The 16,747-nt window shown below is 36.7% G+C and overlaps 1 protein-coding gene across 2 annotated transcripts in view; it reads left to right on the top strand.

Annotated features, from left to right (window-relative positions):
• Nucleotides 1-16,747, top strand: part of LOC128894244 (facilitated trehalose transporter Tret1-like) — a 43,787-nt gene that overhangs the window by 17,842 nt on the left and 9,198 nt on the right. Inside the window, exon 1 of one of the 2 annotated variants that reach the window (XM_054155886.1) lies at nucleotides 41-590. The exons of the other annotated variant lie outside the window; for it this stretch is intronic. Coding sequence (XP_054011861.1) covers nucleotides 562-590 — 29 coding nt within the window. The 5' untranslated portion in view covers nucleotides 41-561. Of the gene's footprint in view, nucleotides 1-40; nucleotides 591-16,747 lie in introns of those variants that run through there. 2 annotated transcript variants of the gene reach the window in all.

Genomic DNA, 16,747 nt, shown 5'->3' with positions numbered 1-16,747 from the left:
CCCGATATAAATATCGCCTGCTGATTTCATAAGTATATTCGCTCCGCGGGCGTCAAACGCGACGGTACTGGCGCGAACAGTGTCGTTTTCATCTCTACGCTCACGTCCTCAAATACTTTAATCATGATCTAACATGTCGATCAAACTTCCATCGATGAAACCCCCGTTCGCGAAAAGTTAACCAAAGAGAAACCAAAACACGAGAAGAACAGTACGTGAAATCTCTGTTGTCCATGGAAGAAGACGTTCGTTGGATTCTACGAGTCAGGACACACGATCGGAGCTTCAAGAATTTTCACGAACATTTCCCGAGTGATAAGTTGCCGTTTACAGAAAGTAGCGCGTAATTCCTGTGATCGCCATTAGGGGGAAAGAGGGTAACCAGGAGTAACGAAGACGGCGAGAAAACAGAGCTGCGAGGAAAGAAAAAGGGAAGAGCGATGATTCGTCGTGTAGTGATTATGATATTGTGATATCGACAGCTGTGATATATATACATATATACGTAAATTGTACATATTTTATTTTACTTGAAAACCGTTGTTTCGAAGAAGGCGAGACATGATCAATATGACGAACACCATGGCTGAGTAAGTACTTACTCAAGTATACATACAAGGCACGCGTTCTGTGCTTTTTTTTCTCTTTGTTTTCCGTGGTTTTGTGCGCACGATGCCCTTGCTCAACGTTCACACGTGGCCTTCGATACAACTATACAAATCTCATTTGAAATTGAAATCAGATAGAACGATTCGAAACATCAAATTTCTTTTGTTTGAAGTTAGAGAAACGATGGGATTGATTGTGTAACGTTAATTTCGAATAAACGTTTCAGTTTGTTACTTATCTGATAGCAACGATGGAATAACTGTCAAAATGATTTCTTTGAAGACTTTTAATTGCATGAATGTAGTATTACATACAGGGTGTCCTACAAATGTTGGAAGTTCTTGCAACGGGTGGTTCGGGGGGTGATTTAAAACAACTATTGAAACAAAATGTCGGCTGGGGCTTCGTTAAGAAGATATTAACAGTAAAACCCCGACCAATCAGAGCGCGCGTATACCGTTGGAGCGGCCGCGGTAGCGAATGTCCTTCGATGCACATCGAGTCACTTGTTTACGTACGAGCGCGACCGCTTAACGCGTAGCCTTCGCTACCGCGGCCGCTCCACCAGCATCCTCGCGCTCTGATTGGTCGGGGTTTTCTGTTAATATCTCCCTTACGAAACCTCGGACAACATTTTCGCTAAGGAAAAAGTTGTTTCAAATCACCTCCCGAATCACCCGAATCATTTCAACGTGTTTACAACATTTTTGGGACACCCTGTATACAAAATATTTAACCATCTTAATGTCCAACAACGATCTATTGTTGTGCGTGAGTCACTATACGTTTGCGCTCGAAAATAAAGAGTCTTAACTTGTTGGGTGGATTTAGTAGTTCAGAACTCGTTTATACTTCAGTCGTTGACGTTATATTACGTGAACCCAGTCATAGTATTATAAAATATACTTATACCGCTAAGTGTACGGGGATACGAAATTGGTTCATTTGTCCGATAACGTAAAAGTAATTACTACAGTAGCTTAAGCAACTGATAGTAATGACAATTTCTACAAAACTAAAATTTCGTTTAAAGTAATAATTATAAAATTTAAAATGAAATATATTAAGAAATGAAAAGAAAATTAATTAATGACTGAAATATTTCGATATTCGTTCAACGTTAATATTAATAATGTTTATTTAAAATTACATAGAGTATATACTTTATAAGCAGGGTTTATAAATAAAATAGACATTTAGGAAGTACACACTCTAACATTTGTCGTAATGTGTACTTACTTCTGTAACTTCGGAAGATTCACTAATTCTATCCAGATTTATTTTCCTTGCTACCTCAACATCAGAATTAACATTTTTATCTCTTTTTAGCAAAAAACCCTGTTTCTCAGACATAATTAGTTAATGAATATACGTTGAATATATACGTTGTTTACGTCTTCACTACATATTGCTCGTCAAACTATGTCAGAATGACATAGTTTATAAAATCCTGTTTATAAAGTATATACTCTATGTAATTTTAAATAAACATTATTAATATTAACGTTGAACGAATATCGAAATATTTCAGTCATTAATTAATTTTCTTTTCACTTCTTAATATATTTCATTTTAAATTTTGTAATTATTAGTTAAAACTAAATTTTGGTCATTTTTGTTCCAAACTTTACGTTAATTGTTTAAAAGTGTATGTTTATAGATTGACCTGTAACGCGTCCATGACATTTTCTCGTTAACGTTAGGTAGTTCTAGACTTTGTTACCTTTGTTATCTAATCGATCGTTTCTTGCGTGTGCCACTAATTTTAGACCGGCTTAGTAATCTTCGTAAATATAAATGAAATGCACGTTTAAATAACTAAAATATTATGGAAAACAATATACAGAATATATCATTGATTTTAATAAACGTTTGAGAAGTGGAGCGTTCGTATGAAGCGAAATCCGTTTTCGTTTACCATGAAAAGTTTTTGCTTTGTTCTTCATTGTCACTTGTTAATTACATTACCGACTTACTATAACACGTTCAGTTTCTGTTCGACGCTTTAGTTACTATATGGGCGCGTTCACACATTCTGTGAATTAAACATTCAGAATATATGTACATATATAGTGTATATTTTTATTCGCTTTATCGAGTTCTTGTTTGTTTATTCAGCTTTTTTTGGATTTATGATATCTGGAATTTATTTTGAAATAGACGATTCGTACGTAGTTTGTATTAGCTCTTAACGGTACAAACCTCGACCCAAGTAAATGAACAATCACCGCAATGAAAAATAAAAAATGCACATTTTGAGTTTTGCTTGGAAGCTTCTTATCTAATAAAAGTACGATTTATGTGGTATTTATAACATAAATTAGAAGTTTACAAAGAGATTTTGATAATTTAGTTCTAGATCGGTTATGACGGTTATGATCGGTTATAACATGCGAATAAACATTAAAAGGTTATTTCTAATGTTTAAAGTTTATGTGATTATTCGAAAAATGTCGTTAATACTTGACGAAGAAAATGCTAGGTGTGTAAAATACAGTCAGTCTCAATTGTTATATAAACTTAAAAACGTACTATGTATTATCAGTTATATTGTGTTTTTTCACCACATACAGGGTGTTAGAAAAAGTATATGTAAACAAATTTCTTCTACAAGAAAAAAAATAACGTACTGTTATTGTTTATAGAGTTTTAAGGCTGAAATTGCAAAATCAGGCTTTGGAGTTCAAGGGGTTACAACATTTTTGGGACACCCTGTATTATTATATTATGTACATATACAGGGTGTCCCAAAAATGTTGGAGGTCCTTGAAAGAGGTGGTTCGGGAGGTGATTTGAAACAACTTTTTCCTAAGCGAAAATGGTGTACGAGGTTTCGTTAAGGCGATATTAACAAAAAACCCCGACCAATCAGAGCGCGCGTATACCGTTGGAGCGACCGCGGTAGCGAAGGCTACGCGCTAGGCGGCCGCGCTCATACGCTACCGCGGCCACTCCACCGCCATACTTGCGCTCTGATTGGTCATTGTTTTCCTTTAATATCTCCTCAACGATGCCTCAGACAACGTTTTCGCTAAAGAAAAAGTTGTTTCAAATCACCTCCCGAACCACTTCTTTCAATGTGTTACAACATTTTTGGGACATCCTGTATATTTCAAGAAATCATTAACATCCTTATTTTGAAAGTCTATTTTTGTAGAAAATACAGTGGGTGTAGAATGTATTCGTACACCGATCAATTTTCCAAAAAACTTTTGTGTGAAATTATAATTTCAATGTGTTACAACATCTTTGGGACACCTTATATATTTTAAGAAATTATTAACAACATTATTTTGAAAGTCTATCGTAGAAAATACAGTGGATATAGAGTGTATTCGTACACCGATCAATTTCCCAAAAAACTTTTGTGTGAAATTGTAATTTCTTAACTTCTTTTTTTATAATCAATGATATTTTACATATTCTCGAAAGTCTCTAAGATAGATATAGTTCAAGCAACATTTACTAGTTAATATAATTTATGAAATTAACAAAAAAATGCAAAAAGTGTATATACAAGTTAATAAATTACAATTTTATAGTTTTTTTTAGAAATTGTTCGATGCACGAATACTTTCTACACCCATTGTAAATATTTGTTTAAAATTGTATTAAGCTTCGAACTCTTAATATTTGTAAAAAATGTAAGGAACCATAATAGATATTATTTGTTGTGTGCATGTTTATAGTTTTTTCTAAAATTTGTTGTGCTTATTGAAATGTACTATCACTATAAACTGAATAAGACGTAATCAAATAAAAAGTTAAATAAAGTTTTCGTCGCTTTAAAAAATTTGTTCCTTGAAATGTTAAGAGAGCATGAACTCTTTTTGTCATGGCAAAGTAAGAAAATTGAAGTACCTAACTTAATTAAACGTATTACCTCATATTTACTATTTACACTACAAGTTTCGTTAAATCTGTAAAGACTTTTCGTTTATATAAAATAATTCTCATAGCACTACTCAATTTTGAAGTTGGATCAAAACACTCCACTTGAGATAATTTTAAGATTACACAATTAACCTTAGAGTGCGCCATTGAGTCATTCATAAATGCATCGCATACCTAGTTACATTTACTATTATTACTCATTTATAATTTCAAAATACAAAATGTGCAGTGATGTAAGTACATTTGAATGTATATGCATAAAACATGCATAACGTTCGCGAGTGACGCCAAGTGTGAAGCAGTCTTGCTAACAGAAAATCATGTACGAGTTTTGTAGTATGCGCATACAACGTGCATTGTAGGGTTAAAATCGTATGGGACTTATAAGATTTATATTTAAGTAGTATATTTCACATGGAATTCTCCGCAATTTTTTTATTTTATTTTCTTATCTACGACTGTTCCGTAATTCTATAAGTAGAAAATGATGGTCGATAATCACAATTAATACGATCGACGAACGATTGACGTCGATATCATCGCGGTCCTCCGAATCCAAAAGAAAGACGGTTAGTCGCACGTGATCTCTCGCAGTTTATGTATATGTACTTCAACTAATATTTCTTTATTTCTATTAAATAAGTTTGTAATTATAAAGTGTTCTATCATTTACAACAGAAAATATGTAAACATTATTTTCGTTGTGATTATTCAATCACGTGTATATAGTAATCACTTTTATAAATAATTTTGGAATACCAATCAAATTAATAACTTCCACAAAAATATATACAAAATATATATATGAAAATATATATGCACTAACAGTTATACGATGAAATTGAATTACGTTTTATCTATTTCGCGAACTTTCCTTTAGTGTATGACTGATGTAAGTCAATGAAGGATGGAAGTCTCGTTTGTAACAGCATCTGAGACTTTATATGCATGTTGATTTTAAAATTGATTTCCATCGTAAACTAGGCCACGGAAATTATCCGAATGAGATACGTACACGTGATTAGCACGTTGCTAATAGATAGCAGTACTTACCGTGGCTTGAATAATTAGTCTATCGATATACAACATCGAATAACATCACTAATGAATGAACAGACAACCAAACCCGGTATGTCGACGACTGTGGCCCACCGTGTATAAAAAGGTTCGAGTTTCAGTTTCGATTAAAACCGAAATTCGCAGTTTTAAGTCTCAACAATCCAACCCGAAATCCGTAGAAAGTTTTAGCTATGTGAACCTGGCACCCGACTTTTCAAAAATTAATTTTTTTTTATAGAAAATAACAGCATTTCGTTTCTACTTGATTATACCACCAATAGTTTCGTTTGTACCTTCATCAATTAATAATTAAAAAAAAAATACAAAAAATGGTCAGCACCTGACATTGAGATTTTTGAAATCTGTTTCTCCTTATTCTTTAGAATCGTTTGTACTTGTTTGTACCGCTTTTCGTTTTGTTTATACCTCAATAGTTTAAATTTTACAAGCAATTGTTGATGAAACTATTATTTTGAGAAAAAAATCAAAATAACTTCTTTTAGTCTTAAACTTTTTGTAGTCTTAAACCTTTTTTTGAGTTACCTTCGACTCATTTAGTACATTCCTTATATCTACAATTTATGATCTTGATAACTCCGAAAAAAATGACCTTTGGAAAAAAACATTGTTTGCAATATAATGGTTTCTTTGAACCATTCAAATAGTACACAAAATATTTTGTGTAGCCCCACAATTTAAGGAGATATGTAGGTGGCCTTATCAGGGTGTCCCAAAAATGTTGTAACATTTTGAAAGGGGTGGTTCGGGAGGTGATTTGAAGCAACTTTTTCCTTAGCGAAAATGTTGTCCGAGGCTTCGTTAAGGAGATATTAACAAGAAAACCCCGACCAATCAGAGCGCGCGTATACCATTGGAGCGGGGATATATTTCCCTCTCTTTCTAAGCGTACGCCGAATAATACGCGCATGCGCCAAATTGACCGTCTCAGCCAATAAGAAAGTAAAATTCAAATAAATGATAATCGTCTTTTTGTTTTGAAGCAGTAACAGGTTATAATTGCTAAAAGTTTGAGCCATACCTCGTAATCGATTTTCCTATTGGCAGAGCCGATCAGTTTGACGCATGTGCATATCATTCAGAACACACTTAGAAAGAGACGAAGATATATTCCCTAACCGTCATGTTGGAACGGAACCTCTCTGGCTCTCTCTCAGTTACCAATATAGTAGTATTACATGTATATCCTACTTTCCTTCTAAAATGTCTTGCTGTCCTATTCACGAATATGACATTACTTACATTTTTCGATTTCAAACATGGCGTGACGTAATTGAAAATGCACCACATCAGGGACGATTGTGTTTCAAGAAATAGATCGACGCATTTATATCTGTGTATTTACACTTGACCCTTTCATGCAACGCGTGGACAAAAATAATTCCGTTGGATCGTGCCAAAATCCATGCAGCTAAACTGGCAACACTAATAAACGGCCATAACGTTCCAGAAAAAAAACAAACAAAACTACATAAGAACATATCATATAAAATGTCAAAGCTTTCAAGAACAATTATAAGTACAACTATATTTCTGATTAGGAAAGTGTATTATAATATTTGAGGAATAAAACACCAAGTACATTTTTTGCAGGTTCCACACACTTCAGGTATTTTAGAGGCAATAAAATAGCAAACAAAGAAGAAGAGATAGCAAAAACAAGGAAGAGCTTAAGTCTGTATATATTAGAAAATTCTTCTTGCAAAACCATTTTAATAAGGTTAAAGTGGAATTAAGAGTGGCAATGAGAAATATTTGCATAAAACAAGGCCAACATAAAGGCATTAAATAATGTTCCGACAAACCACTAGCTAAGTCATAATTAATTAACAATAAGACAAAAGATGAACGGAAAATTTATTTCGTTTATCAACAGACTTAGGTCCAACTAAAAAATGTAATGTCCACCAGAAAGTATTTCCATGGAAAGAGTATACAGGGTGTCCGAAAAATGTTGTAACACCTTGAAATGGGTGGTTCGGGAGGTGATTTGAAACAACTTTTTCCTTAGCGAAAATGCTGTCCGAGACTTCGTTAAGGAGATATTAAGAGAAAACCCCGACCAATCAGAGCACGCGTATACCGTTGGAGCGACTGCGGTAGCGAAGGCTACGCGCTAGGCGGCCGCGCTCATACGCTACCGCGGCCGCTCCAACAGTATACGCGTACTCTTATTGGTCGGGGTTTTTTGTTAATATCTGCTTAACGAAGTCTCGGACAACATTTTCGCTAAGGAAGAAGTTGTTTCAAATCACCTCCCGAACCACCCCTTTCAAGGTGTTACAACATTTTCGTATTATTTCGTATATTGTTATTTTATTTTGTACATGCATTATTTAATATGTATTTCGTAAATTTTAATTATGATTAAACAACATCGTTTTATTCACTTACTTTTTAGTAGCATTGTTTACAGCATTGTTTCTAGCATAAGTAAAAAAAAAGATTCCTGGAAAATATTGCAAAATTTTTAAACAAAAACCAAAACTGTCGGTAAATTTAGTGTAATTTTAGAGGAATAAATATTTGTTGACGCGTTAAATACAAAAAGATTACAAAAAAAAATTCACTCCGGACGAGATAATCGAACTCAAAGCCTGAAGCGTACTATGCGCGACCTTATCTGCACACAATTACACTATCATCTGGTGAACTAATCTAACCGAACAGACGATAAGCAGCGAAGCAGCGTTATATTTTTTAAATTAATTCTTTCTCAAAAATGCCGAAGTATTGTGCCTTACTGCTTTGCTCAAAGACTCTCCTAGTAGAGTACTATACTGTGTTAAAATTAAAAGCTGATTGAAATTGGTGACTCTCAGTTTGCGGCCTCCCCTTGTTAGATATGTATTAATTAACTAAAATTAAAATTATTTCTAATCATCTCATATAATATTGAAATTCAATAATAAAAATGAACGAAATAAATTAAATAAACGTTTCCTATATAAATAGGAGAAAAATACAAAAACAGAGTAAAATTGGAACTTTTTATCTTTACTTAATTGTTCAATATTCCGGTATTTATCCATAGATTTTCTTCACCAAAAGCTTGTTTTTTTTGTAAAAGTGCGATCTATACGTAAACAACAAGAAACTCGACATAATTCGACGATTTCTAGTTTTACATGGAGGTAGAAGAAATTTTCGTGTTCTATTTTAACCCAAAAAGTCGAAGTTTTTCATATATTTTGATCCATAACACTTAAACTATTGAAACGATTGGAAAACACTGTTAGAAGCAATTGTTGGAAATTCAATTACCTTTAATATGGTATTACCTTTAATAATACTCAATCGGACCTTTCTAACTCGAGATATGGCCTAAAATGTGAACGTATGTTAGAAAAAATCGAAAAAAAATTCATATCTCGAAAACCTATCCATACAAAAAATTTTCATTACGATTTTCAAGTTTAGCAGGCCAAAATACATAAAAAAAAAATAGTGGCATTAAATGTACATTTTAATTTTTTTATTTTGCATACTAGTATAATTAATACTTCATATTGTTTCAGACGATCATAAACAGTACTCAGATATTAACAAATGTCCTTTACCTTAAAATGTATAGATATAGGACCTTTGATCAACAAAAAATGTTTTGTTACTTTCATGTTGTGCAATACATTCCACATCCACTAACTTAGCATATTTTATATACAAAATTTAATTGACAACATGTTATTTAGTAGTATGTAAAGCGAGTAGCCATTCCAAACACTCAGGTCAGTGGACCATTGTACTCGGGCCCGTACGTGCAGCCATTACGTAACAAATAGGGAGAGGCCAACCACATTCGTAAAACTTAGGACTCTGCCAATCTCTAACTCCTTTAAATTGGTGGATTTCAATTGTCAGGCTCCGAGGACCCTCACTCTGGAGTCCTTTGGCACCTTACACCGTGTAATCGCATGCAGGAGGATTCCATCTATCTCCCCGCATCTAGGGCAAGTGGGATTATTCCCTTGGTCCCAGTCTGACTAAGTTCCTTCCATTATGCTAATGCCCAGTGACTCGACCCGACTATAAGCCTGAGCTTAGTGTAGTCCAGCCTTACCAAGGCATTACCCTAGTAGCAATTATTGTTGGCATTTTGATGGGCCATTGACGTGATATCGGTTGGCCAACGGTTAGGATTGTAGCCCTTTTCTTCAACTGAGCCAACGATCACACCCAATCTAGGCCCCACGTTACTTTCAATATAAAGGCCCAACTGAAAATTTCTTTCCGTAGGGCCCACTCTTGACTAGCTACAATAAACCAACAGTAGGCAGACAATTGGCTCTACTACACTTCAATAAAACAGCTTTCAGAATGATTTTTCGAGATTATTTCTTTTACATATGAGATTTATACCTTAATTGAAATAAAAACCAATTTGTATATTTGAAAAATATTTTATTTGAATTTGAAATTTTGTAATGTTAGTCTTTTATTCAACTTTTGGATGTGTAACGTTCATTAACGGGCATTATCCCCCCTTGTAAAGCTTTATTAAATTTTGCCATTAATTTATATGGAAGCCACATGCATTCTTTGTTTAAAGACGTAAGCCACTCCGATCGTACAACACCAACACTTCCATTGTCACCATCTTCAGTTGCTTCAAACTCGATTACTTTGTACATTATGTAAAAATAAAATAGAACAAATATTATATACGAAGCGCGTCTAATCGTGATAAATGCACGCGTTCAACTGCATTAGTGCCTCGTCGCTTCCTACCGTCACCTTCGTCGATCAGTTTTTTGTTTTACAATCGTCGTTGATAAGAACAAAAATTCACATGAGCTAAAAATGTATATTAAATAGAATGCAATAAAACAATACGCATTACTGTTGTATCATATTAAATTACTACTTACCTGCTTTACATTAGAACGGAACACCAAACGGACTGGAAGACGCTATGCAACTGCACACAATATACATATAACAGTCATTTCACCTTTAACTCAAAAGAATAAAACACTCGTGTTGCGAATTATATTCGTAATTCGCTGGCATTACGCTGGTATTTTGACTGGCTTCACGCACATAATTTTCAATCATTATTTGTTAGCTTTTATAGCTTTACTGTAAATGTCAATGCGTAACATAAAATAATGTAATGGATAACAAAAATTAACTGTCTGGTGACAACGGTGCCCTCCCAGCATCACATCGATTAAAAATTAAAAGAAACAAGAGTCGAAAGACTCGCCCGGTCGTTGTGCCGGCAACAAAGCTTTTCATTTGTTTTCATTTTTGCTTTCTGAAATTAAAGTAGACAAATTTGATGAATAATCAATAAATAAAGTTCAATATACTGTACATAACAAAACTTCAGTGGGCCAACTATGGCTCAACGATAGAAAACCGCGAGTATTATTCATAAATAAGAATAGATAGAACTCATTTTAGAATATAACAACAGGTTCTTGTTTGTAACAAAATTTCCACAACGTCTAAGGACAACGTTTAAGAGGAGCATTTCACTGTGAACGCACAAAAAAAGCACATTTTCAATAATTTTTGTCTCAGGAATTATTGCATAAAATTGAATGAATGTTTTTCCCCTTAAAGGTATGATTAAGGATAGCAAATAAAAAAATTTTTTTTTTGGTAAAAAATATTTCGTCATTTATTTATAAAATAATATGCATGCGTGCAAAAAAAAAGTTATCCGCTGGCGCAAGTGATTTTGGCTCTCCTGGTAATCTGAAACAGAAAATCGAAAAAGTTTATTAAACTATGTCGTCACACCTATCGTCGGAACCTCCAAATAGTTGATATTTTGATTATTACTTACAATTTCACCTGATTTACAGTACAAAGAAAGTGTTTCCTTTGTTCTCTCTTTCACAAGAAACGCTGCCATTTTGTTTATTTTCGATAAAATAAATAAGTGGAGGTTCCGACCATAGGTGTGACGACATGGTTTAACCGGTTTGTTCTCACGAACGTGTTATCCCGCGACAACCATACTATTTGTATAAGATCACAAACGTATTATACCGCGCCGCGGTACCGGTCGTACGATGTCACGGACGACATATCTCGCGTGCTCCATTATTAGATTAAGAACTTTAATTCGGAAAGGCGGTGATTTTGGAAAGGGTATATAATAAAACAAAGCTTTGATTTAAGGGTATTTGAAATTTATTATTTCTATGGATGGTATAATTCAAAGCAAGGAACTGCACATAACGCGACATTACAATTCTTGCAATAATAGCTGGTTTCTTTACGAACCGGTGTTGTAGAAATAATAAGAGAAATAATAAATTTCAAATCACTGTCTCACTGTCTACTCTGTAAGACCTCGGGCGGAGAGAGCCGCCAGATGTCCCCATCCCAGGTGCCGTAGGTATGGGTTTCCCATTGAACTCTATCCTAACTGGAGTGTGAACAACTGTAGGAAGAAGTAGAGGCGACGGAGGTCCGAAAGAAATGCAAAATGGGTAGTTGCGGTATTATCCTATAGCAAATTTATTTGTAGAAGGGGAACATAACCTACCCGAGCATCGCTGAGCATTGTTGAATGAGTTACTTTCAGATTATTTTCCGCATAAAATTGGCTAAATACAATATAAATTGAATTGTGACAAATAATAAAATTTAGCTCTATACCAAATTGTATATATTTGTATGATCTAAATTACGGTATATAAATTATGTATACTATTTCATTATTATGTCATTATTATTAATGTTTCTATCGTTTTATATATATAAATAAAAAGGAAATAAAGTTCAAATCTGTACGAATATTTTTTTTTACGCATCAAATAATTGCTAGTGCCGCGAAAAGCAAACAAAGAGAGTCTGTTCTCCCTCCACACATAAATTTGCTATAGGATAGTACCACCGGAACCACTCATCTTGCATCTCTCTCGGACCGGCTTCTCTTTCACAGTTCACACTCCAGTTAGGATTAGGGATGACGTGAAGAATCACTAACAATGATTTTTCACGGTGATCACACAATCACGATCGCAGTCGTGATTAAACTTCGATCACGACCGTGATCCGACAGATAGCGTTTTAGAAGCGTATTTAGCGTATTTAGCATCTTTATTTCAGTGATAAGGTAGAGTTACAGCACCTTGTCTCACTACTATGTGATTCACAATCTTTGACTTATCGCTTATTAATCGTACAGCTCACATTCTTCCATACCTTTCATACTTCTGCCTACCATTCCGCGCGCGTTATTCAAATCTAGTTTTCTCTCATCCATCCGTTTCTGTGAAGATATTCTTTAAATTTTGCATTCATTCCTTCACGCACTCTGATATATTTAACTTTCATCTGCATTCACGCTTTGTTTCAGAAGCGGTTCATGTTAATTATTATCGTTAGTGTATCACTGTCTCCACTTAGCGAAAATTCAAGAAACTACAAATGAGTCAAATTTAAATTGTATTAAAATTATATTAACATTGCTTTTAGACCATATTATAATACATATATAACCTAAGAATCATTATACATTACTAACATACATCATACATCATACATTAATAACCTAAGATCACGAAGAATCACGAATCACTGTGAAAAATCATCGTGATTGAGAATGAACGTGATTGAATCACGAATGATTCGAGCGGTTCCCGACGCCCTCGTATAGTCGCTTGCTGCTGAGTTGGCGCGCGGAAGGTCGACACCCCTACCCGCACGCATCTTCGATATTGGCCAGGTAAAAATATGTATTTTCGGTATTGGCCTAGGCAAACGCTACCGCGAAACGAAGACCGTGAACAAAATAGAGTGAGAGGACAACAGTAATCATTGGCGTAAGGTTAACCCTCGAACACCGAACGGCCGCAAGAACGACGGAGCCAGGTCACTATTCAGTATCAGAATGCGTCTATGCAGTGTGACTGCTCGAAAAAAAGGGGGGAGTTTAGGCGGACCGAACGTCCCTTTCTCTAAAGGACCGAGCGATCCCCTGGCCCCTCAGTACCCCTCTAGTTTGGAGATCGTGCGCCAACCGACCAGCAAGCGACTATACCCCGCCCGGACTAGATGACCCGGACGCCTGCTACGGACAGCGCAAGAGGGCACCGCACACGACAAGGGAGTGCCGTCGAAAGCGTGATCTGGCATGCCCCGACACTCTCCACCCCACCCCACCCACGTTCCCAAAAGGAAATCCCTCGGGAAACGAACGGCACCCCTCAGCCAAAAGCTGTGTGCCACCGGTCCGTCCCGAGGGGAGCTCAACTCCCCCCTGGGGGCCTGGTCCGACTTGCGCCCCGGTCCCCGTCTCCGTCTGGCCGCGTGCCCGCCGTCACCGAAGACAACCCTCGGCCCACTTTAGTGCTTCGTTCTTTCGTTCAGTGCTCTGACATGGCCGACCGCCCTTTCGACTCCTAGGAATTATACAGTTCTTGGTAGTTTATGAAGTCACTTACTGTGTTGTGTAGTGCCCTCAATTCAACCAAGCTGTCACTATCATCAACATATATATTGTGACGTGCATTCCTATCTCTTGGGATGACACGTTCCTCCTCGTCACTTATAGGTCGTCTACTCTTGGTCGTTCGACTGCTCCAGGACGCAGCTTCTTGGACGCCAGGTGCAAATGCACCACCTCAATTCGCTCTGGATGTTGGTACAGGGAAGTGGGTTCTTCGCGATGAAATAAAATATTTGACACAATCTTCTACAAACTAGTCGTTTATGCCGCCAGCTCTCGATACGCTGAAATCTCGATATCGATCTCGTCTCGTGCGCATCACTACTCGCACCCACTTCTGCTCCTGATTTGGCACCGTCTGTGAACCAGACTAGTCCTTCAGGGAACAGTAGCTCTACTGTACTCTCAGTCCATGCTTGTCTGCTTGTGTAGAATACTGTGTAATTGTGGTGGAAGACGTGGGTCGCTGGACAGCGATCTCTTCCCAGAACGAGTACATCATGAGGGTCGTCCGCCATATGGGGACTGCTCGCATGTCCATACCTGCCCCTGATCCAGCTACCCGTACGTCCAGTCGTCAGCCTGTACTTCTAGCCTCTGCCATCGCCGTTATATGCGGCGGTAGCAGGTTTAATAAGGCGTACAGTGCCATTGTCGGAGTGGTCCTGAAGGGACCAGTGAGGTCCAACAATGACAATCTGAACACCCGGTCCAATGTCTTTCTCTTGGTGTCCCATCATAGCTCGGGCCACCAGACAATTGAAGCGTGACAGAGTTGGGTACCAAAATGGCGTTATGTAGCCATTTCACCATTACTGGTTTTAGTCTCCATGTTTGTCCAAATTTCCTTCTACAGGGCCAAAAAATAGCTCTGGCTTTTTATGCCTGCCTGGCGATGTAGCTCTTCCATATAAGATTACTATCTAGACTAACTCCGGAGGGATCCGCCCGGTGTCCCCGCCCCGGGGGCTGTCGAAATGAGTTTCCCGTGTTACATCCGGCCCTGCCGAATGGTGTCCCTTTTCATCGACCTCGCATTGCACATTGCGAGATCGATAAGTTCTTAGGAATGCGCTCGATAAACGATGCGGAAATTGTTCCTCGGGAACGGAATAATGCGAACCGCGAGTCAGCAAACGGGCGTCAGCGATGTTAGGCCGTTGCGTACTAATCGGCCAACGAACTTGCGACTTGTTTCAGATTCGGAAATGTAGAAATTAAGATTTCGAAATCACGATCACGCAGGCGAGGATCGGGGGTATATAAACCCGTGATCACGACCACGGACGGCTTTTTGTGTATTCTTATTTTGGCAGTCATTATTCTGTAGTCGCGGACGGGTTAATCTCTCGCGTTAGTCTCATTTAGGTATCGTGTATCGTATCTCCAGTTGAGTAAACAGTTCGCGTAAGTGAGAACATACCCACTGAAGATAGAGTCACCGCGGAGTTACCTACGAAGCTCCGACGTTTAGTATTCGCCAATTATTAGAGCCCTGTGTTGCGAGTGTTACAACCAGACCAGATCCTCGCCACAGCCGAGCCCAGGACAACCTGACAACAGCGCTGATAGCATAAGATCAACGTTTGGTAATGTTAATAGAATAATTTTTTGGAAAAAAAATTTAACTGTGTGAAATAATTTCTATTTAAACTGCATTGTTATTTACCATCGTTTGATGAATATCGTTAAATTATTAAATACATCATATTAAATGCAATGCACCTTTTTCGGAGGCGGCGCAGATGTAAAAATTTTTTAATTCCCGTTTGGGTTAGCTTTTGGTAGAGGCGGCAATATTGAATGCTGTCAATGTATACATGTTTATTGTCTATGAGGAATTAATAGTTAATGTATATAGTATGTACACGGAAATATAGTGTGAGTAGATTTGGGGCTTTTTTGGGAGGGGAGTAGCGGCCATATTGATTACTGCTAATGTATAAACTCTCCTCATGGAAATACTGTCTGAATAGGTTTGGGATAGTATTTGGTGGCGGCGGCGATATTGAATAGTGTTAATGAATATGATGTCAAAGTGAATGTAATGATAGCAATAAATACAGACCATATTTTTTGTTTCTTCGACAGAAAGTTAAACCAAGTTTAGCAATTTTTAATACACTTAATTCTAAATTTTGCGTCGCCTCCGAAAAAGGTGCATTGCATTTAATATGATGTATTTAATAATTTAACCAAATTCATCAAACGATGGTGAATAACAATGCAATTTAAATAGAAATTATTTCACACTTTTCACTGCATTTTCCCATACTTTTAGGCAATTATATCTAGAGCTAGTGCGAATTCATATAAATTAACTAGAAATTATTTCATACTTTTCACTGTACCTTTTTTGAAGTCGGTTAAATTTTTTTTCCAAAAAATTATTTTATTTCACTCTTTTTAGTAGTAATCTATAACCAATAGGTTTCAGGCAATAACAACAGTTATGAGCAATATACAGGATGCCCCAAAAACGTTGGAGGTCCTTGAAAAGACTTGTTCCGCGAAGGAGGGGGGTTGAAACAATTTTTCCTTAGCGAAAATGTTGCTCGAGGCTTCGTTAAGGAGATATTCCAGAAACGGAAACTCCCGACCAATCAAAGCGCGAGTATGCCGGAGGAGCGCCTGCGGGGCCTATGCTACCGCAGACGCTCCACCGGCATACTCGCGTTCTGATTGGTCGGGGGTTTCTGTCAATATCTCCTTAACGAAGCTTCGAATAACATTTTCGTTAAGAAAAAATTGTTTCCC

Source organism: Hylaeus anthracinus, unplaced genomic scaffold (genome assembly GCF_026225885.1).
Source record: "Hylaeus anthracinus isolate JK02 unplaced genomic scaffold, UHH_iyHylAnth1.0_haploid 3, whole genome shotgun sequence".
Classification (NCBI taxonomy): Eukaryota; Metazoa; Arthropoda; class Insecta; order Hymenoptera; family Colletidae; genus Hylaeus; species Hylaeus anthracinus.
This window is presented reverse-complemented; position numbering and strand designations above follow the sequence as displayed.